This window comes from Equus caballus, chromosome 25, assembly GCF_041296265.1.
Source record: "Equus caballus isolate H_3958 breed thoroughbred chromosome 25, TB-T2T, whole genome shotgun sequence".
In the NCBI taxonomy this organism is placed as follows: domain Eukaryota; kingdom Metazoa; phylum Chordata; class Mammalia; order Perissodactyla; family Equidae; genus Equus; species Equus caballus.
The window spans coordinates 13708423-13729916 of NC_091708.1; the positions used below are offsets into that span (position 1 = coordinate 13708423).

Sequence of the window (21494 nt, forward strand, 5' to 3'; positions counted from 1 at the left end):
TAATTCTGCTGTTTACAGAAATAAGTCCGGTGTGAGTGGAGGCTTTTTGGTGTTTAAAGCCAGATGGTATTTCCTGCCTTAATCAGCCTCGGAGCTTCGGTTCCCATGGCAACCCCGAAGTTCCACCTACTGCAACTTCCCGGTTCTCCGAGTTTCTTCCTCTGCCACCATGGTGCCAGGGTCCCTGGAGAATAAAGCCACTAACTAGCATGTGCATGGCACTTTACAGTTTACAACACACTCCAGCACTTGTTACCTCATTTACTTCTCCCCACAGCCTGCCAGGTCGCATCTGCTATTCCCTTCATTTTATAGATGGGAAAACCAAAGTCTTGGCGAGGAGTTGGTCTGCCCTATCAGCCCTCAATGGTGTCAGCAGGACTCAAACCCAGGTATCATGACTTTGGACCTCATGAGGGTTCCACCAGGCCAGGATGGAGATGGATGCCCTGCCTTGCAGGTATCTCCTTGACTACGATTCGTAAGCGATCAATTCCATACTGACTGGGTTTAGATCAAGGTGTACCATCTTTAGGCAAGTTACTTAACTTCTCTGTGCCTCACTTTCCTCCTCTGCAAAATGGGTAGTAATAATGGAACCTCCAGATGGACAAGAGAATTCACTTACTGTGTGTGTAAAACCACAGGAAGTGCTCACTGGGTTTGAAGGGAGACCTGAGAAGCGTGGGTGGGTCTCAATTCTACTTTAACCGTCGTGTTACCTGGGTGGGCCGTTTTGCTCACTGGAGCCTGTCCCTCCCTTCATGTAAGAGGTGACCGCATTGCGGTGCTCCTGTGGATGTCACGCATGATGAGACTGACGCACGGAAGGTACGTTAGAGAGCACCTTCTCTCACACTGCAAGGCACACGCATGCCCTGGAGACCGTGTGAAGATGCAGACTCTGCTCAGGAATGGGGGGCGTGCCTGCATCTCTTACAAGCGTCCAGGGGATGCTGAAGCTGCTGGTCCGTGGGTCACACCTTGAGCACCAAGGCTGTAGCTAGGACAGCACCATTCAGTGCTTTTGATGATCAGCCATGCAGAGCGCCATGCCCACAGGCCTCCAGTTACGAACTCCGTCAAAAGCTCAAGAAGCTTGGAGAGCCCACTGGGAAGGTCAGCAGGAGCCCAAGTGGAGGGTTTTTCCAGGTAGGGAATTTCTGTCGGGAGAAGGGCTCCTCAGGCCCCCAGCCCCAGGCTCTGTGCATCCTGGGACCCTCAGGGGGCTCTGGTGAAAGCTTTACCTGAACTTGGGGCTGTCAATAGAGGATGTCAAAATGTTGACATGCGTTATGCTTGCACATCAAAATATACTCATTGCTAATGACTTGTGCAATTCTTTAAAAATAAAAATAAACTTTTTAAGTAAAAAAAAAGTCAGTGTGACCCAGGAGTGCTAAGCAATCTGTGTTCAAGCGTGAGACAGAAAGTGGACCAAGTAGAGCTATTCCACTGGGCTGACGAACACAGAAGCACCTTCAGCTTTTTTGTCCAACTCTTTGCTCTGTATTCTTCCTGTATGATCGCAGGTTGTAAAGGGAATTTCGCACATTAAGTTCCCTGCTATGCAATAAACAAATAATTTCCATTCATTCTTGCAACTCACGCATCCCTGGTCCTTGTCACAGGTCCATGTCCCAGCTCCTCTGACTGCTCCCAACTCAGGGGTCATTGACGCAGCTGCATTGAGTGGTGGCCCCAGCAGAACCCCTCTGTGACTGGGGATGAAGAGCTCATGTGGCCCCGACCCCCAACGACCGAGGAGAGAAAAGGAGCCACTGAAAGTGGCTGATGCCCCGTGAGCACATACCCTGTGCCAGGCAGCGTGCTGAGCACGTGACTTGCATTATGTCAGTTAATGCTCACACTCCCTGTCAGCCAGGATTTTATCACCCTGGTGGACAAACTCCGGAAGGCAGGGGCGTTGCTCTGCGCCCTGTGCGTCCCAGTGCCTATGAGGGTGCTCCAGTAGCATCTGCTGAGCAAGCCTGCCAGCATTCCTTCCCACACGAGGGAACACAGGTTCGCTTACGTGAGGAAGCCTGTCACCACCCACAGGCGAGCCTCCTGGTGGCCGATGGACATTCCCGCAGAGCATTGCGTCCGACTCAGGCTCTTGAGCACTGTGCCTGCTGAGGAGTCAGCAAAGTCCCTTTGCCCTGAGGCCACCTCACCGACGAAACCAACCTGCAGAAGCTGCAGCGACACTGGGGTACAGCCTCCAGTTCTAGATCCTTCCTTAGCTGAAGTTCCTCTGCACGTGCACAGCTTCAGGTTTATAACGCCCTGCTCACAGGCCGGGTTCCCGGAGCAGGCTGAGGGGAGACCAGCCTGCAGCACGTGGTTCGGGCCCTGGTCCTGGGATGGACACCTGTGGCAGGGCGGAGGGAGGCTGGGCCGTCTGGCAGAGGCGCAGGGGCTGGGAGTCGAGGTGGGGTGAGTGGGAGTCGATGGTGCAAGGGCCCCTCGGAGGCATCAACAGCTGAAGAAGTCCGAGAGCGGGTGTCTACGCCAACACAGAAGTGCTTCTCAAAACACGCATCTGCCGCTCAAGGGGAGCGGTGTTTGATTGCAACAAAGGTGGAGACAATTATTACACTAAAGAGCCGTGAGCGAGGAAGGTGACCAGGGAAGTGCAGGAGGCCGGGCACCCGAGGTTACCCGGTGCCTTGACAAAGTTCCCAGCTTCCGAAGGGGCTTCCCCTCCCCAGAGCCAGGACGAGGGTGGCCAACCTCCCTCATGAAGCATTTTCTGTGGGGGCTCAGGAGCCCCCGGCTTGAGACACGCCATTCTTCCAGACCCCTCTGAGGAAGGGAACAGAAAGGTGTGTGGGAAGGAGGGGAGGACCCTAGGATGGTCACCGATCTTTCACACTGAAGGACAAGGTCAAGAAGATGAACAGACCGACAGAAGTAGGGTGGAAGACCAGTCTTCTTTTCCTTTTTTTAAAATTATGGTAAAATACATGACATAAAACTTATATTTTAACCATTTTAACTCGCACCATTCAGTGGCATTAAGTACCTCCAGTGCTGTAGAACCATTACCATTACCTAGTTCTAGAACTTTTCATCACCCCAAAAGGTAAATCTCCTACCCATTAGGCAGTGGCTCCTCATTTCCCCGATCCCTGACTCTGTCTCTATGTATTTGCCTACTCTGGATATTTCACATAAGTGGAATCATATAATACGTGGTCTTTCGTGTCTGGCTTCTTTTGCATAATGTCTCCATGGCTCATTCATGTGGTCACATGGACAGGTACTTCACTCCTTTTTATGGCTGACTAATATTCCATTGTGTGAATGTATCACATTTTGTTTATCCACAGTCCACTGGTGGCCGTCTGGATTGTTTCTACCTTTCAGCTATTGCGAACAGTGCTGCTGTGAAGATTCACATATGAGTTTTTGTTTGAACACCTATTTTCAATTCTTTTGGGTATATACCTAGGAGGGGAATTGCTGAGCTCGATGATAATAATTCTATGTTTAACTTATTGAGGAAGTACTCCTCGTTTTTGTAGGTTTTCATAGACTCACAGGGGTGGAAACGACCTCAAAAATGACCGGGAATGGTTTTTCTTGGACTTTTGGATTTCATACATCAGTAAAACTACAACTGCCATCCCCACCGCTCCTTCCCCAAAAGGAGGGACTTGCGTCAGGATCAAGGCCAACCCTGGGAAATGAATACATTAGTGTCAGGCAAACTCACTGCCTTGAACTTGTTTTTCTCACATCGCCTCCATCGCTGGGTCATTTGGGAACCAAGTGCCTGGTCCGATCCTCATCGTAAGTCTGAATCCCCCTCCCGCTGCCCTGGCACAGGCTGCCAGCCTCTGGGGGCCCACCTGCGGATGCTCCCCCTCTCAGGTAGCCCTGGATCCTGGAATGCTCTCTCTCCTAGAGAGCTGGCCCTACTCCTATGGTCTCCCCAGTATCTTCACTCCACCTTCTGGAGCCCCACAGACCTTGGCTTCACCCCACCTGCCTCCACTGGGACCCACGCCACTTTCCGCTTCCCCAACGCTCTATGGGGGTGAGCCGGCCAAGGGGAGATACTGATGCTGGGAGAGGGGGAGACAGGCGCCTTCTGACTTGCAAGAATTCTTAGAGGAAACAGAGAACCTCCAAGCTATTTATAGTGTGTTGTAAGCACCTCCTCCCCAAAATTGTGAACAAGCTGAACAGACTAAATAACAAGGTTTTATTTGTTTTCTTGTTGGCTGGGCTCCCACCAATTGCATGTTTCTCTCTGTGCTGACACGCAACAGGACAGCAGGCGAGAAGGGGCACTCCTCGTGAGGCTGAGGCGAGACCTGCTTTCAAACCGACTGTCCCGGGTCAACTGGGGGACCCTGGCAAGGTCAGTCACCATCCACGTGCCACGGTCACCGCATTGGCAGGAAGGGAACTGTAAGGCTGACTCTCAGGGTTATGATGAAGGAGACGAGGCAACTCACAGGAGCGGCCGGCACCCTCGGCGCTCGGTCCGTGATGATCACCAGAAGAAAACTGAGCAGCGTTTCATGCCAACAAGCAAAATCCAAGCGAGAAGAAAATTCACCATTATTTAATATATGTTTGGCAAACAAAAATCCTCCAAAGAATCAAGTGCCTGCTTGGAAATAACCATCAAATAATAATAAAAAGAAGAATCTGACGGTGAGGAACAGGGAAACCCGCTCTTGCAGGGCTGCAACACGGTGGCACCTGGTCTCCCACCGAAGGATAGAGGGCCCCTCCAAAGGATGGGGGCACGGCGGCACTCTGCCACAGCAGCCTGGAGGGTGGACAAGGTCTCCCTAAAGAGGACAATGGCCGTGCCCGGGTCTGTGAGCCCTAGCGAGGCGGCTCCGATAGAAGCTGGAGACCTGGGCGGACCTGACACGGACAGGTGCTGGCTCACCCCTGGGGTGGGGCCCTGGAGAGAGCACCCTGGGTGGCAGGAGGATGTGGTCTCTGCCTCAGGAGGGAGACTGAAGACAAGGGAACCGGGCTTTCTGCTCTCTCCCACCACCGGCGATGCTGTTGATTTCCCGCTGTCGTCCCCCAGCTGTGGCGAATCACTGTCTGTCTACAGGGACTGGTTTCTCAGCCAAGGGGCGGGACTTTCAGGCCGGGTCCGACCCCCTCCTAGGCTGCATGTTATGGAGGAGCAGGGGCCCCTCAGGCCAGCGGGCAGCCTGGCAAGTCCCCCAGAAATATCCAGGGAGCACTCCCCCAGGGGAGGTGACTCTGTGCATCTCCCTGAGGGAGGAGATTCACATGCCTGGCCGACCCTGCAGAATTTGGTACCGACTCTATCAGGCAAAGCGCCGGCTCTCCCTCCACGCTTAACAGGGACTGGCTAATAAGACGTGGTTATCTCGCTGGGAACGACACGGACAGAGGGCGTGGACAGGGCTGCACACCTTCAGTCTGGGCTGCAGATCTTCCCAGGAAGGCTCCCAGGCCTCTACGAGGCGCTGACTTGGTGGCAGAGGTCAGCAGAGATGTCCAGCGTCTGGCCCAGGCTGGTCCCGCAGGCAGTGTCTTCGGGCAGCTTCAAGGCAAGAGCAGACTGGAGGGGTTCCTGCCTCCTGGATCAGCTCCTGTGGTTCGGCTGCAAGGCCTTTCTCTTCTCTCTGCCCACCTTGCTGGGATCCCGTCCCAGTGACAAGCACCCAGAGGCCAGACGCAGCTGGAGGGTTGGGATCCCCACCCACCCTTGCTTCCTCAGGGCTCCCATGCCAACAGGGCCGTCGAAGCTGCTGCTCCCTCTGGCTGGAGGCTGTTCTGGCCTGGCTCCTCTAGCTGCAGCTACACTGGGGCAAGTGGGAGGCGGGAGCAGATGGGGAGCCCAGGGGACAATGACAGAGAGAGGATTTCAAACGGGCAACTGGAGGTTCCTCACATCTCCCCAGCTCCACACCGTGCGAAAGGGGATTTCTCACCTCCACTGATCCGCAGCTCCTTGGTTAGTGCTATTCCCTTGCAACCAAAAAGGAAACTGAGGCTCAAGGAGAGGAAGAAATGGGCGCCCGTTGCCCGTTAAGAAGTGGCTGAGCCAAAGCCCAGCGCTGGGGCTGACTCCAGACTCAGTGCTCTTTCCAGGGAGCAGACTGTTTCCACACATTCAAAGGCAAGGAATAAAAATTGAAAAAGCAGGTGTCTGACCCCCGCTGGTGATATTCAGTTGACAAATGTTACATGTCCCCTGCCTTCACCCAGGCTGCCCCACCTGGGGTGCCATTTCTCATCACCCCTGCGAGCTGTGCCAACCCCCTTTCAGACCCGGTTCAAGCTCTGGTCTCTCCTACGGGCCTGTCCAGGCCGAACCAGAGCCGACGTGGGTGACGTCCTCGGAGCCATGCCCCCAGCACCCCCTCGCTACAAGCCTCCCCACAGCGCCAGTGTGTTTATCCACATGCTTGTCTCCTCTGAGATGCTGTGGGTTCCCTGAGGCCGACATGGTGCTTCTTCCTCTCGACCCATGGCCCAGGCGGGGCAGGCACAGGGCAGACGCTCAGCCACCGCTCAGAGAAACGGAAGAAGGAAAAGCAAACACTCTCCCTGTAAACAGGCCGGCCTGGCGCTGGAGCCCTGAGGCAGGAGCCTCCCCTGGCCGTGCGGGCCGGGTCCAATACCAGCACACGCCAGGCAGACAATGCCCACGACCCTGCAGGAGACCCCAAGATGGAGAGACCTCTGAGGGACCCCCTTACCTCCATGTCCCACCACCCAGCAGGCCACCTCTGCAGAGAGCCACTGGGGAGACCCCTGCCCCAGCTGAAGCCCTCGGGCGCCCCTCACCCCACTCCCAGGGGCCATGAGGCCTCATGGCTGCCGCTGTCCCAGTCAAAGCAGGGTTCTCCTGACAGTGTCCCGGGATGCCCCATCTGGCGAGAGTGCCGTGCAGCAGCGTTCTACGATGAGACGTGTGGGAAGGCTCCAGCCACACGGCCCCTCTGAAGTGGCCCCACACTGGCACACTAAAGGCTCTGAGATATCCTGCTGCAGACAGTCATGTACCTGGCCTTAACCCAGTGTCTGCCAGACCCGTTAGACCACAGAGCCTCACCCCACTTTCACACACACCCCGCCTTTATTTTTCCGTTTGAAAACCTACTAACATCCTGCGGAAGTGGGGTTCCAAAGAACACACCTTGGGAAACACTGGTGAAAGTCACTGGGCACAGGACACACTGTGGAGGGGAACTGCCTCCTGGCGGCAGGCTGCAGCCACACGTGGGGTGAGAAGGGTCACCAGGAATGGGGTGATCATGGCCCAGAAAGGGAGCCAGGGCTCTCGCCAGCCAGCATATGAACTGCCCGGGAGAAAAAGCCTAGAACCACCTGAGTCCAATGAAAAGACGAGAGGCACTGTCCTGAGCCTGCTTTCCCGTCTGCAAGATGGACAAAGGAGCCCTGCTCCACTGCGGCCTCAGACCAGATCGCGGGGGGGGCCTGTGTTTACGGGGAGCTGAGCCCCAGCACAGCCCCTGTGGATCGTGGGTGCTCCCTCAGACCTACCCCAGTGGGTGAACACAGGGTTTATGAAAAGAACAGGACGACAGCCCACAGCAGGCACAAAACCTCAAGCACAGAACTCGGGGGCCATGTATTTCAGGGCAAACGACTCTAGGCCAATCAATAACCCTGGAGACATGGGTATGTTAAAACAGCGAGAATGCCTGGGGCTTCCGGGCTCCAGGAGCCCACGGGAGTCAGAGGAAAAGGGATGGGCTCTGTCTGGAGGCCCCAGATGCGTCCTGGGCCACCTCCGCTCCTCTCGGGCTGTGCAACTGGCACACGGCTTCACTCCTCCACGTCCGTCCCCCGACCCGCAGGGTGAGGCTAAGCTGTGCCAGCCTCCAGGGTGGGGGGCAGGACGGCTGACACTGAGGTCAAGCTGCCGCACACAGCAGGTGCCCAACGACCCTCCCGAGAGAAGCCCAGGACACGAGGAACGCTTATCAAGACGTCTATCAGTGACGGTTAAAATAAAACCTCTGCTCTCCAGTCATGAGGAGAGAGCTTCTACAGGTGGGACGGCGGGGATGAAGAGAGAATAGCACCCCTTGGATGGACAGGTGGAGGGAGACCACGACGGGGCTCTGGGCAACGCGGCTGCCCCGCCTCACAGCCGGCGGCCGGGGCTGGGTGTGAACTCTGAGCTGAGTCCAGAGCGCACGCTCTTTCCACTCCACACCTGCCCCTCGAGGCTGGCTGTCCACTCAGCCTTCTCTTGCCTGCAGAGGTCTCAAGGGCGGGAACCAGCTCTGGCTCGTCTCTGAACCCCAGCACACGGCGGAAATGCAGCAAATGTGGGCCGGATGAAACGCTTGCTTGAAAACATTGCAGAAAGCCTCTGGATTTTAAAAGTCAGAGCTCATCCAGTATAACATGACACAGTAGAAAACTACACGGGCCGATCCCCTTCTGAGGAACACAGCATTAACGGGGCCTAGGAGAAACTCCAAATCCTCTGCTTCTTTGCCTTGAAAATGTGAGCACCGAAGTCCTTCCACAACGTAATAGATTAGGTCTTCTGCTCCCCCTTAAAGAGCAGAAAGCCCTACAGTGATATAGGGGGGGCAGAGTGGGGTTATCAGAGCATCATCCAGCCTGAACCCCAATCTGGCAGATGACGAAACTGACGGCCAGAAAGATCACACAGTGGGCCTCATCTTTTTTCCTATATAAAAGGCTGCCTTTGCAATAAAGAAAAACGCATTCGACATACACATCCTGACACCTGCCGTACGTTGTGCGCGGCAGGTGCAGTGACATGTTAGAGCAGAGTGATACACAGAGCAGTGAGGGCCTCCGGCGGCTGGAAGGGTCAGCTCTGTGTAGCGAGTCCAGAAAGGCTTCATCTGACAGGTGACTTGCACCGTGAGGGACAAGGTAGCAGTTTGAAGGGAAGATGTGACAGGGAAGGCCGATCTTCCACCGAAATATGTGCTACCCCATGGAAGTTTAGAGTGGCTGCTGGGAAGCCTACCTGAACAGAGACTACACTTCCCAGACTCCTTTGCATCCAGGTGAGGCCATGTGACTACCAGTGGCCAATGGACTGTGTGCAGGCGGAGAAAATGAAATGTGAGCAGTTAAGAGCAGGCAGTTAAGGAGTGGCTGGGCCTTCTCCGCCATCCCTTTCCCCTCCTGCCAGCCAGAAGCAAAGCCTGAGGCCTCCGGGACGGCAGGGCCACAAGATGAAAGGAGCTGGGTCCCCGGATCCCTGTTGAAACCACCCACCAAGCGGGAGCAGCCTGACTGGGCCTCAGGTGAGACTGTCTTGCTTGTTGGAGTTCGTCACAGCAAAAAGCACCACCGACTCCAGCAGGGGAGGGAGGGCCGGGCGTCCCAGGCAGAGGGAACAACGTGACAAGGCATGGTGGTGTGACAGAGCAAGGTGTGTCTCAGGCACCTGGGAGAGCTGGCGGTGGCTGGAGCACGGGTTGTGCACGGCAGCACTGGGGTCCAGAGACCACAGGAAGGAGGATCAAGCACACGGATTGTTTCCAGGAGCCCTGGTGTTGCTGGCGCTGCTCTCAAAGGAAGAATGGAAGTTGTGGATAGTTTCCTGCAAAATCTGTCTCTCGCGTCCCTGTGGAGGAAAGTGAAAACAGACCCAGAAAGTCTTGTTAAATCGTTTAACCATTAATGCAATTGACACAGTGTTGGTAATGCTCAACTCATACTTGAAAAACCCAAAGGTGTCTGGGGGAAAATAAATTACTTAATTGAAAGAGTACCGAGTTTAATAAAAGCACACTGAGTCAGAATCTCCCCCAGCACCCACATCGCAGCATCTCAGGGCTGGGGAGGCCCCCAAGATGCAGAGGGACGAGAACAGACACAGGGCCCAGGGAACGGGACTGACTTGTCCTGGGTCGCATGGCCTGGAGGGAGGTCCCCATCCCTGCCTTGCTCTGTTTCGTTCCAGCCCTCGGATTTCCAGGGAATTCAGTGGGAGCTGAACTTTCCGCTACAGAGGGTGAGTCTGAAGAGTTTTTACTCCCCCTTGCCCCAAAGATGGCAGGTTCCTCTTTTCAGTGATTCACTTCTCACTCCATCCCAGCAACGTCCCCCCCAGCGGCCCCTACACACAAGTTTTGAGATGGGAAAAGAGGAAGAATGTGGATACTTCTTTAAGCTCAGAGAACATTTCACTGAATACCTGGCCGAGAGTCAGCAAAGTAGGTTAAGAACAGAGATTGGAGTCAAACAGCCCGGGTTCAAAACCCATCTCTCCCATTTACTAGCTGGGTGACCGTGAGCAAGATACTTCACCTCTCTGGATCTGGGTTTCCTCATCTGCGAAGTGGCGATAATAACAGTAGCTCAGATGGTTGCTGCTGACATCAGACCCCGTGTGGACAGCGGGAGGCCGGCAGGCCCTGCCCTCAGCGGGGAGCCGTGTGTATTAAACATATAGTTTAAAAACCAACAAGTAAATGTGGTCAAAACGTAAAGCAAATTAAGATGAATAATCTCTGGCAGATTGTTCTGTGCTACAACTGAAAAGAAAAAGAAGACTCCACTGAATGAGCCTAGACTTCAAGCTTTTTCTTATTCCATGGACTCCCCACATCCCTGAGGGGCCCTTTCCAGACCCCCAAGCAGACACCTAACGCTTTCGAGGCCTCCTAGGCACCTGACAGGGCAGGAGTCGTCTCCCTTCACATCAATCCTTCCAAGTCATTTTAAATAAGCTGGAAAAATGCCATCAGGATTCCATCAACACAAACCTAAAGGCTGCAGGGCAGAGCACACAGCATCAGCTGTGGGGTCAGAGGACCCCGCAGCCCTACGCTACCACTCGCTCTACCCAGGCACAACCCCCTGCTGCCGAGTTTCCGCATCTGTAAAATGGGGGTAATGTCCCCTGCCGGGCCTGGGACGAGGCTCAGCCTGAGATAATGAACGGGGTGACACTGTGCCCACTGCAGAGGGCTGCAACACAAACAGAAGGGACGACAGCCGTGTCTTTATTAAACAGCACCTTGGTCTTAACTGCCTGAGCAATGAGGTCAGGGCGAGACAGGGCTCCAGCACCCTCTCCTCCTCACCCTCAGAGGGAGCCGGGGGTGATGAAATCCATGACGGCCCCCTCCATCCACCACGCACTGACGATCACGATGGCAACTGCCCTTCAAAGATCCCGAATTTCAAAGGACCTGCCTGATCGCTCACAAAACGAAAAAGCAAATGGCCATTAAATACAGAAAAAAAGTGTTCTGTCTATCTAGTAAAGGAATGCAAATTAAAATAAGGCATTTTTGGCATATCAAATTAATAAAAATTAAAAACCACACTGACAGTGCTCAGTGCTGGCCAGAGTGGAGTGACACTGGAACCCACACACCCACAGCTGGTGGGGACGGCCACCGACTCTTTCTGGAAAGTAATTCAGGAAGAAGTACCATATATCCTGATTTAGCATCTTTGACTCCATAATTCCACTTTTAGACATCTATTCTGAGGATATGATTAGAAAGCCTTATACACAAAGCTACCCACAACAGCACTATCTATAGAAAGTATAGATAGCTACAAATCCAATGAGAAGGGATTAAAAAAAATAATTTTGGTACATCCATGCAAATTTATTAAAAAGTTCTTAATGACATGGGTAACTGCATATATTTAATGTTAAACAAAGACAGCAGGATGTAAAATTATAGATGCAAATTTATGTCAGCCACATAAAACAACCTTTGGCACAAAACACGGCAGAGTGATCTTCCCAAATGTGAACAGCGTTGGCCTCTGGCGGTTGGGTCGTGATTTCTTTAAAAATCCTTTTCACCTTTTTGGTACTGTGCCAATTTAGTAAAACAAATATGCACTGCTTTGATAATCACAAAAAGTGGGAATGAAAGAAGCAATGGCTTTGGACCAACTGCAGGTGAAACTCAGATCATCATTTCTGGTTAAGCTTCTCCAGTACATAACCTGTTTGAAACTAGCCAACGGATAAGCAGACCTGAGTACGGATCACAGCTCGAATACTGGGGTTGCAGGGCTGGCAGGCTGCAGGTCCACAGTGCTTTGCTGATTTTTTTCTGGCTGAGCCAGGTGTTCGGTTAATATTCATCTAAAAAGGAAATTTTAGGCTAAAATGTTCAAACTTTCTTCGATTGTGTAAGAAATACATTTTACATCACAACCCTGTTACATGTAAACACATAACGACTGAAACAAATTTTACCTCCCTACCTGCAAGGAATGTTCATATTTTCTACCCTACTCTTTTTTTTGTTAAATGCTGCTCATGACCCACTGAATTGATTCCAGAACCCTCCAGCTAGACCACAGCTAGAAAGACACTGGGGGGAGGAGCGCCAGCCCCGCTCTCACGCATCCTGGTCCGGGTTCTCAAACATGCACGGAGCATTGGAGCAGTACCGGCCGTGGGTCCTCTCCCGGCCCAGGCTGGGTTGAGAAAGAAGCAGGAGGAACGCCATAAGGGGAAGCTGGGGCCCTGCAGCAATCAAGAAAGAGGCAGGAGGCTCTGAAGTCGGGTCAGGCAGGTCCAGTTCAGAACAGCTGAGGCCCCGGGTGTCCCAAGGCCATCGTAAGGGCTCGTGGATGCCACGCTCAGTCTGAGGACTCCTATGTTTTTTTTTGAGGGGGATTAGCCCTGAGCTAACTACTGCCAGTCCTCCTCTTTTTGCTGAGGAAGACTGGCCCTGAGCTACCATCCGTGCCCATCTTCCTCTACTTTATATGTGGGATGCCTACCACAGCATGGCTTGACAAGCGGTGCCATGTCCGCATACAGGATCCGAACTGGTGAACCCCAGGCTGCCGAAGCGAACGTTTGCACTTAACCGCTGTGCCACTGGGCCAGCCCCGTGAGGACGACCTTGCTCTTCCCAAGAACCAGCATGCAGTTGCAATGGTGACATCGGGGAGTGAAGACAAACTTGCTTTTGTAACAGTAAACTTCTCCCAGTCACCTCTTGGCTCTAAGACGCTCTGACACCCAGTCCTCGCTTGTCTGGCACTGTGCAGAGTAACAGGGCCTCTCTCCAGCGATGAGCTCAGGGGGCTCCTCCCCCCTGCACCTACTTCCACGTGGAATCGCCTGACTTTGCAGAGTGGACACTGCCCATGGGAAGGACACGGCCGGGATCAAGCGGTCCCCTCGCTCTGGCATGTCAGAAGCCCCTGGGTCTTCCGGCTGGGAGCTGGTCAGCTGGGGCCCCCGAGGAAGGCCACAGTTATGGACTGAACGTTTGTGTCCCCCCAAAGCTCGTATGTTGAAACCCTACCCCACAACATGACGGTGCTGGGAGGTGAACAGGCTCAGGTGAGGTCATGAGGGCAGGGCTCCCACGACGGGGTCAGTGCCCCTGTGAGAGGCGAGAGCTCGCCTCTCTGTGCTGTGCCGCGTGAGGGTGCAGCGAGAAGCTGGCCGTCCGCCACTCGGAAGAGGACCCGCACCAGAACCGAGCACGCCGGCACCTGCCCTCGGACGCCCAGCCTCCAGACTGTGAGGAATGCACGTCCGCTGTTTCCAGGCCACCCAGTCTTCGGTGCTTCGTATGCTGCCCGAACCAGGACCCCCACCAACAGCCGTTGCTCCAGCTGACCTCAGTGGGGCCCTGTCTAGCAGAGGATGCAAAGTGTTCCAGAAACAGGGAGGAGGGGGCCAACGAATTTGAGAGAAAACTAAAGGAAGTTCCAGTCTGCACAGACTTTAACAAAAACGTCCTCCTTCGGAGTGGGCTCGAGATGTCACATCGTCCACTCTGATGACGACATTTAAGTCTCCTAAGATTTGCAAGCCAGCCCCACTCTAAGTCAGGAGCTCTCACAACACACACACCTCTCCTTCATGTCTGCTTATGGGCTACGCTGAGGCAGGACAGCAGAGTGGTCAGGACACAGACTGTGGGTTCCACTCTGGGCTCCACACTTACTGGCTGTCTGATCTTAGGCAAATTCCTCAATGTCTCTGTGCCTGTTTCTCACCTACAAACTGGAGCTGACTCAGCGGCCTCCGTGACGGTTTGATGAATGACTAGATGTGACATGCTCAGGGCAGTGCTGGCACAGGGGGATTCTCAGTGCTCCCACCCACACAGCGCCTGGGGCCCGGCACAGAGGCAAGTGCTGTTTCTCATGAATAAATCAGTGCTCCACACTCTGGTGCTTGGCGCAGGTGATCCCACCCCACCCCTGAGCCCCCTTGGGCTTCAGTTTCCTGGGGGAGCCCTTCCTCCCAAGCAGAGACCTCCAGCAGCCTCCATGCCGGCCGCACCCACCTCCCTGCCTGGGTGGAGCAGAAACGGGCTGGCCTGGGGTCAGGGGTCGCTGCCCAGTTCTGGGCTCAACTTCTCTCTCTCCGCAGGGAGGCAGCCCAGGGCCCTGGAAGGGGCGCCATGTTTAGGAACAGGCCACCGACAGAGAGCAAGGAACAAACAACAAATGTAAAGACTTGAGGGAGACGCCCAGCCCTGCCAACACCTGAAGAATGCTAACTAAGCCAGTGAAGGGCCAGCTCGCAGCCTCCAGACAGGGAAATAACGATGCCAGCAACAAACCACCACCCCGTCCCGGCAGGCTGGGAGGGGCCGGGTGCAGCTAGGGGCCCCCAACTCTGCTCCCGCTCCAGCTGCACAGGGCAGCACGGGGACCAGCCCCCGGATTAACAGGAAATGTACGTGAAGGGGTCTGTGAAGGATAAAGCGCCACATGAATACTTGTCTGCCTCTGGCGCAACAGGTCTGTGCGGCATTTCTGTGCCTACTCGGCCGCGTATGGAAAGAACTATCAACTCAGCCACGCTCTCTGACGGGACCCCGTATGGTGGGACACAGCAACTACAGAGAAGGAGGCCGAGCTGTCAGTGTCGGCACCATTTACAACAGCAAAACCCCAGAGCCAGCGCCGTGGTCCACGAAGCGGGGGCTGTCAGGCAAGGCATGGAAAGCAACAGGCAGGCAGGGGGTCTACGCTGCTGTGGAACGAGGCACAGAAAAGCCCGCCCACATTAGGGAGGAAAGCAGAAGGCAAAGGAGGGTGAGCAGCCCAGTGGCGACTACCAACCACTGTCTGCAGAGGGAGGGGCGACCGGCTCCTCGTGTGTGGTCTGCTTGTTTGCTTCTGCAAACGTGTGCCTTTGTGGGAGTGGGGGGCACTGCTAACCTTTAGCCTTAAAGCTGATGAAACAGAAATTTAACACTCGACAGAAATGCAGATGCCAACAACAACAGTGACTGACGGACGTGTGTGTGCCAGGCGCTCTGCGAAGCATTTTAGTCTGCAACAACCCCATCACCCACACTCTGCAGACGAGGAAAGAGAGGCTCAGAGAGGTATGTGACTTGCTCGGGGTTACGCAGCAAGTAAGTGGAGGAGCTGGGATTCAAACCCAGGTCAGCCTGACGCCAGGGCCCGTCTTAACCAAAGGCCCTGCTTCCACTGTGCTCCGGAGGGCAATACCCAGCCCTGTGGGTTAAAGTTACTGGAAGGAATATTTTAGCCGAATCTAAGGAGAAACAGCCTTATACAAAGAGAGGTCTGGAAAATGAACAGGCCACAGTGAGAGGTAGTGAGCGCCTGGTTATGAGAAGTGTGCAAGTGGGGCCAGACTCTGCCAGATATGCTGGAGGTGAACTTGGAGCATGAAGGTCCTTGGGAACACTGAGGGCCTAAGATCCTACTGAAGCTCTCAGTCGTTTGAAACAGGGGAAAAAAAAAAAGGAGAACAATACCTTGCCCGCATTCAGTTCAGAAATGGCTGCCAGAATCTGCTGCCTGGATCCATCTGTCTTAATACCCAGCTCCTTCAGGTCGCCATCGGTGAGCGTCAGGAATGCCTCCATGTCCACCTGGGAAGAGAGGGGACTTGCCACCATCTGCTTGACGCCACACCTCTCTCTTCCCAACCACAACAAAAACATCACGCTTATGAGCTATTAGCGCTTATTAGTAAGGAATTAATTATGATTTACTACTTTCAATCCCTGACTTTAGGCTGAAAGTTTAGTCGAAAATATCATTAAGAACTAACTCTCCGCAGCCCTAGCCCTGGGATTTTCAGGACACGTGCATTTCAGAAAGACCCTGACAGTGAAACAAGGGACAGTCTCCAAGACAGGGATCCGGGAGGCTGGGGTCCTGCTGTTACAAAGTCAATGCCAATGCGGCTGCACTTTCAACATCAGCTCCTGCCCAGAACATGTGGGTATACAGCGGTACTCACCATGCTTCCCCCCAGAGGACAAGAGAGATGCAGACTGTGGGAAGATAGAGTGAGAAAATAAACAAGCAGAAGCAGCAAGGAAAGAAGGGCCACAGAGAACCGAGGCAGAAAGGGGCTGAGAACAAGGGTGTCACAAAGCCCCGCAATCCTGGGACTCTTCGGGGAAAATCCTAATGTTTCTGCATTCCTGCCTGTGCAGGATGAAACTCCCCCCATCTTTCCTTCTCTCTTGTAATAGTCACTTTACTTTCCTGGATTAAAAAAACATCTTGAGCCAGGTTTGAGTGAGCGGGGAAGGAAGGCTCTGCTCCCTAACCCAACGCCAGGCTCCCTCTGTGGGGCAGGCATCTCTGACAACAAGCTGCTGGCATCCCTCTGGGATGCTGAGGGCTGAACGAACTGGGCATGTGCTTCTTGATGGAAACCACCGGCCCCGCCGGACACTCCCCTCTCCCCACTATCCCAGACCCTCAGCGCAGACCCACACCCGGTTCCCTAGAGGGCACAGAACACATAACAAAGCAGGCAGCCATCAGCAAACAGGAAAGATTTCTCAATGACGAGAAAACTCACTGCTGAAGTTTAAAAGGCTGAGGAGGCGGGCAGGGCTGACCGGGCAGGGCAGAAAAGCGAACCGAGGGGAAGCCACTGCACCCCCGTCTGGCTCCTGAACCCACAGCCCACTCCTCAATGGCATCTCAAGCTTGTTGGGGACAACAAGTGCTTCTCGTGATTGCTGCTGTAATTACGACAGCCGTCCTGGACCAGACTGGGTACCAGAACGTCCTACACGAGCGATCACACCTGGTGCTCGGGGACCACAGAGGAGCTTTATCTGGCCCAAACGGTAAATGTTTTAACAGCTTATTGAGATATGTCACCTACCACAAAATTCACCCATTTAAAGTGTAAAATTCAATGATTTTTAGTACTTTCAGAGTTGTGCAACTGTCACCACACTCGATTTTAGAATATTTTCATTGTCCTAAAAAGCAAACTCACACCCATTGGCGATCAATCCCATTCTCTCCTCCTCGCCTGCCTGGCAGCCACTCGCCTCCTCCTGTCTCTGGGTCTGCCTCTCCTGGACACTGCACGTCAAGGCATCACACCACATGTGGCCTTTGTGACCGGCTTCTTTCACCTGGCATAATGTTCTCGAGGTCCACCCCTGTCGTAGTGCGGATCGGTGCTTCACCCCTTTTCATGGCCACATTATATCCCGTCGTACAGAGAGAACATGTTTCATTTACCCATCATCAGCTGATGGACATGTGTGTTGCTTCTACTTTTCGGTGACTATGAATAACGCTGCTATGAACATCTGCCTACAGCCTTTGTCTGGACACGTTCTTGTTTCTCTGGGTTGACACCCAGGAGCGGGACTGCTGGGTCCCACGGTGACTCTATGTTTAAAACTTTGAGAAACTGCCTAACTGCAGAACACTAATTTTTTAAACGTGGTTGTGAGTGCTGTTAAGAAAACAGGAACTCTCTCAGACGAACACACTCTACATCCAGACACAACGCAGACTCATTAGGGTTTGCTTTTGAACCGATCTAAACCTAAAAAAGGCTGCCAGTCAACGTCCTTCAACTAAAGCGAGCGCAGGACAGACACAAACCTCACTAGAGAGAGCAGTGCTCAAGCTCACACAGTGCGCGGCCACAAACAAGCCAGCAAGGCCCCAGGATTTCACTGGTGCAAACCGACCCAGATGTGCCGAACACGGGTTCTCTTTGCTCAGCCGCCTCAGTGAGAAAGAGCCATCCAGACTTCAGAGGGAAAACCGATGTATTTAGGCAATTTTTTTACAGTAAGATTTAAGTTGACATCCAGAAAGAACATCCTTACCTCTTGCTCCTCAAAAATGGGCTGGTATTTCTCAAGTGATAATTTCTTAAGGATTCCAGTCAGTTCATCTTCAGGAGGGAAAGATGGGAAGAAACACATATTAGAGTTTGGTAAAACGTATCAAGAGTGGTCTTCAGACATTCATCAAGTAGTGGTAATCTTATTTCCAATGAAATTCTACGAAGAACCCCAACACGGCAGCAGCTCGACGCTGTGCTCCCGAGATGAAGCTGGAGGCGGACCCCGCGCCCACTGTGGGGCAGGCCCTCAGCACCTCCCAAAACCCCAGATCAGGCTGTGAAGACAGACACGGGAGGTTCATGCCAGGCTGACTCCGCAGCAGCTGCGACCCCCCACTTCTCAGGGTTCTGGCTGCTGGGACCCAAGCTCCGCCTTCTGCGCAAGAAGAGTTCTTAATTACGATTCCTGAGTGCTGACAGCCGCTCCCACAGTCAAGGCTAATGAGGACGCTAGAACTGACGAGAACGGGCAGGCGGCTTCAGCCCAGAGCTGGGGTTTGGCTCAGGTGTGCAGAGGCTGTAGGCTTCCCGAAGGAAGGACGCGTCCGAGTGGAAGAGCAGAGCCAGAGGAGCACAGGGCAGGGAAAACAGAAGATTTGGGGCTTCATGGTAACAGAGCAGGGAGGATAAAGAAAAGAGACAAGAGCAGCATCTGGGGGCTTGAAGAGATACTCATTCACACATTCAACAGGGATCTGCCAGACTAGGCACAGGGCACTCAAGAGGGACCAAAACAGACAACAGCAGGCTGACAGGCCCAAGGCAGTGAGGAAGAACAGAGTGGGGGCAGATGACAGGAAATGCGAAAATGCTGTTTTACAGAAAGCAGTCAGGGAAGGCCTCTCCTATAAGGTGACATTCGAAGAGCAAATGAAGGAGTGAGCTGTGCAGATATCAAGGCAAAGAGCACCAGGTGGCATCCATACCGAGGAAACAGCAAGTGCAAAGGTCCTGGGGCAGTGAGTACAGTTCACAGAAGAGTCAACTGAAACTTAGGAGGCCTGAGTATTTTCTTTTGCTGAGGAAGATTAACCCTGAGCTAACATCTGTGCCAATCTTCCTCCACTTTATATGTGGGATGCCGCCACAGCATGGCTGAAGAGTGGTGTAGGTCCATGCCTGGGATCCAAACCTATGAACCCAGTCCACCGAAGTGGAGCACACCACTCAGTTCCTTTTTCTTATTCATTCATTCAATAGTGGCTACCAATGTGCCTACTGCATGCTGGGAATGCAAGATGGAAAGCTCTGGCCGTGAAGGAGCTCAGCAGCTGGGAAGATATAAAGAAGGCGACCGCTGATGCACAGTGCTCACCATCAGGCACCCTGCACATGATGACCCCTTTGCTCTTCACAACCCCATGAGACAGGCCCCATCACTGTCCCCATTTACAGATGAGGAAGCGAGGCACAGAAAGGCTGGGCACCATATCTCGGGTGAGGCCACACCGCCAGTCCACGTGGAGCAGGGATTCAAACCCAGTAGCTGAGCCGCCAGGCCTGCGCTGTGTACCCTGCTCTGCCACTTCCCCCACTGGTGATGAGCGCTGCAGGGAAGGGCATCAACAGGGGCTCTGGGGACACAGAGGGCAGTTGACCAGCCCAAGAGACTGGAGGAGCCTCCAGAGAAGAGCTGATGCTGAGCTGGGACGTCTGAGATGCACCCCGCACCAGCACAAACGTAATCCGTGGTAGCTTCAGGACACCAGACCTCTGCTCCCGCTGTTCCCACCACGGGTCTCTCCACTGCGGTGTGCTGGTAAATGTCTAACAACCGGCTCTCGGGGGGAAGTGCAGGCATGTGTATGGGTACATAGTTTCCTGCAGATTTTACTGACATAAAGGATGTGTGGCACACAATCTACAGGTACTAACAAATTATATACTACTTTTTATTATAAATTCCACATGCCAATACTTTCATTGCATTTCAGGCATCTCGCCCCATGCTTTCACTGATCTCTGCCCTACTCTTGTTCCCACAGTCAGTGAGCAGAGTTCCCCCACGACTGCTGGCTGATCGTTCCGTTTACGTGAACACGTAGGATGAGATGAAACAACGAAGATGCACGCTGGCACTTCACGGGAGCCACTGCAGAGCGAGATCATGGTTTTCAAACCCCGAAAGAACACCCTCTCAATTTTTTGTGCTATTCACAATATAGAAGAGATGACACTTTTAAGTTCCATCTGCATAATTAACATCGTCTCCATCACTTTCTAGATTACGTCTAGACGATCTATAAGACAAGAGATCAAGCCCTGACTGGTGGTGATTGCTGATTTCCACGTAAATATCCTCATCAGGGCTGACTTCAAGCTACCAATGTGACCTTCCTGAAGGTGGAGCTGGGGAGAGATGCACAGTAGTAACGTCATTGTATAGTATCCCACGGTATTGATCAGAGTGTAAACAACCTCAAGAGCACAGATACTAGTAAAATGCACGCAAAAATGAGTCAATAATACATTTTGTTTTAAATACCATAAACTTTTATACTTAATATAATTATGATAAGTTCACGTAATTTGAAGTGTTTTTTTTTCTTTTTTCATACATATTTTTTGTCATTGTTGTATTCTGGCTTTTAATAGCTGTGTTTAATCACCAGCTCCTACGTTTCCTGTGAATTTAACAATTGCCCCTGGCCCACCACAGCCCCATCTCTGCTCAGCCCTTGTGGCCCAGCCTGAACGCCTGCTCCTCCACGGAGGCTGCCACAGCACTCCGCGCATTGCTGCGAACACGGGTCTGATCCCATCTTGCATCACAATCATTTAACATTACGATGTTGGATGTGTCTGACCCCCCGGCCTGAGTGAGGCACCCTAACGCCCAGCACAGGTCGTGGCTCCCAGCACCTGCCCGAGAAGCCTTCATGGGCAGACATGAGGCTGGGAAGGTGACTGTCACAGGCCTCATCACTTCCAGTGGAGAAGTCCAGAGAGGGACGGGGGCAGGATGATGGGCAGGGCGTGGGGTCCCTGACTGGGGCCACACGTCTCCCACAAGAGCATCATAAAGAACAGCCATTGGGGTGGATCGTAGGCCCTGTCCTGTGAAAATCTAGTCCCACGGGACAGAGGCTCGTGGCCCCAGGCCCCAGGCCCCCCGAGGGGAAAACTAGGCTTTCCAAGCCAGAGAAATTAACCTAAAATCACTGTTGGGTCCTCCTGTTATCCCAACTGGGGCCCTGCAAATCTTTTTCGGTAACGAGTGAGAGGGAAGCAGAGTGGGCATAGCCCGTGCGTGCAGATATCCACTCTCTCAACTCTTCTTTGGGAAAAGGTTGGGTACAAAGCCCTGACTGAGCCTCCAGGGTCTGGATTCCTGAAAGCCCTGAGGCGGGAGAATCGTGAGTGGGGAGCTGAGGACCCACAGGGAGGCTGGGAGGACCGGGCTGCC

At 53.4% G+C, this 21494-nt stretch overlaps 1 protein-coding gene and 1 long non-coding RNA gene across 11 annotated transcripts in view; one reads left to right on the forward strand and one right to left on the reverse strand.

Moving 5' to 3' along the window:
* Positions 1-4190: 4190 nt before the first annotated feature.
* The window catches only part of ANKS6 (ankyrin repeat and sterile alpha motif domain containing 6), a 50608-nt gene continuing 33304 nt past the window's right edge, over positions 4191-21494 (reverse strand). For 2 of the 10 annotated variants that reach the window (XR_002804073.2, XR_011432530.1), the window contains 6 exons: positions 18069-18136; positions 15723-15839; positions 11984-12094; positions 11067-11178; positions 10288-10514; positions 4565-9601 (listed from right to left, as the gene is read on the reverse strand). Coding sequence is in view for 4 of the 10 variants with exons in the window: in XM_070251238.1 (XP_070107339.1) it covers positions 11963-12094; positions 15723-15839; positions 18069-18136 (317 nt within the window). In the remaining 6 variants the exon portion in view is untranslated. Of the gene's footprint in view, positions 9602-10287; positions 10515-11066; positions 11179-11582; positions 12095-15722; positions 15840-16213; positions 16248-18068; positions 18137-21494 lie in introns of those variants that run through there. The other 8 variants (XM_070251239.1, XM_023629736.2, XM_070251238.1 and 5 more) reach the window with 6 other exon arrangements.
* On the forward strand, positions 9089-20616 carry LOC138920769 (uncharacterized). The gene is made up of 3 exons (XR_011432538.1): positions 9089-9278; positions 9941-9991; positions 20074-20616. It is a non-coding gene; the product is annotated as an uncharacterized lncRNA (long non-coding RNA).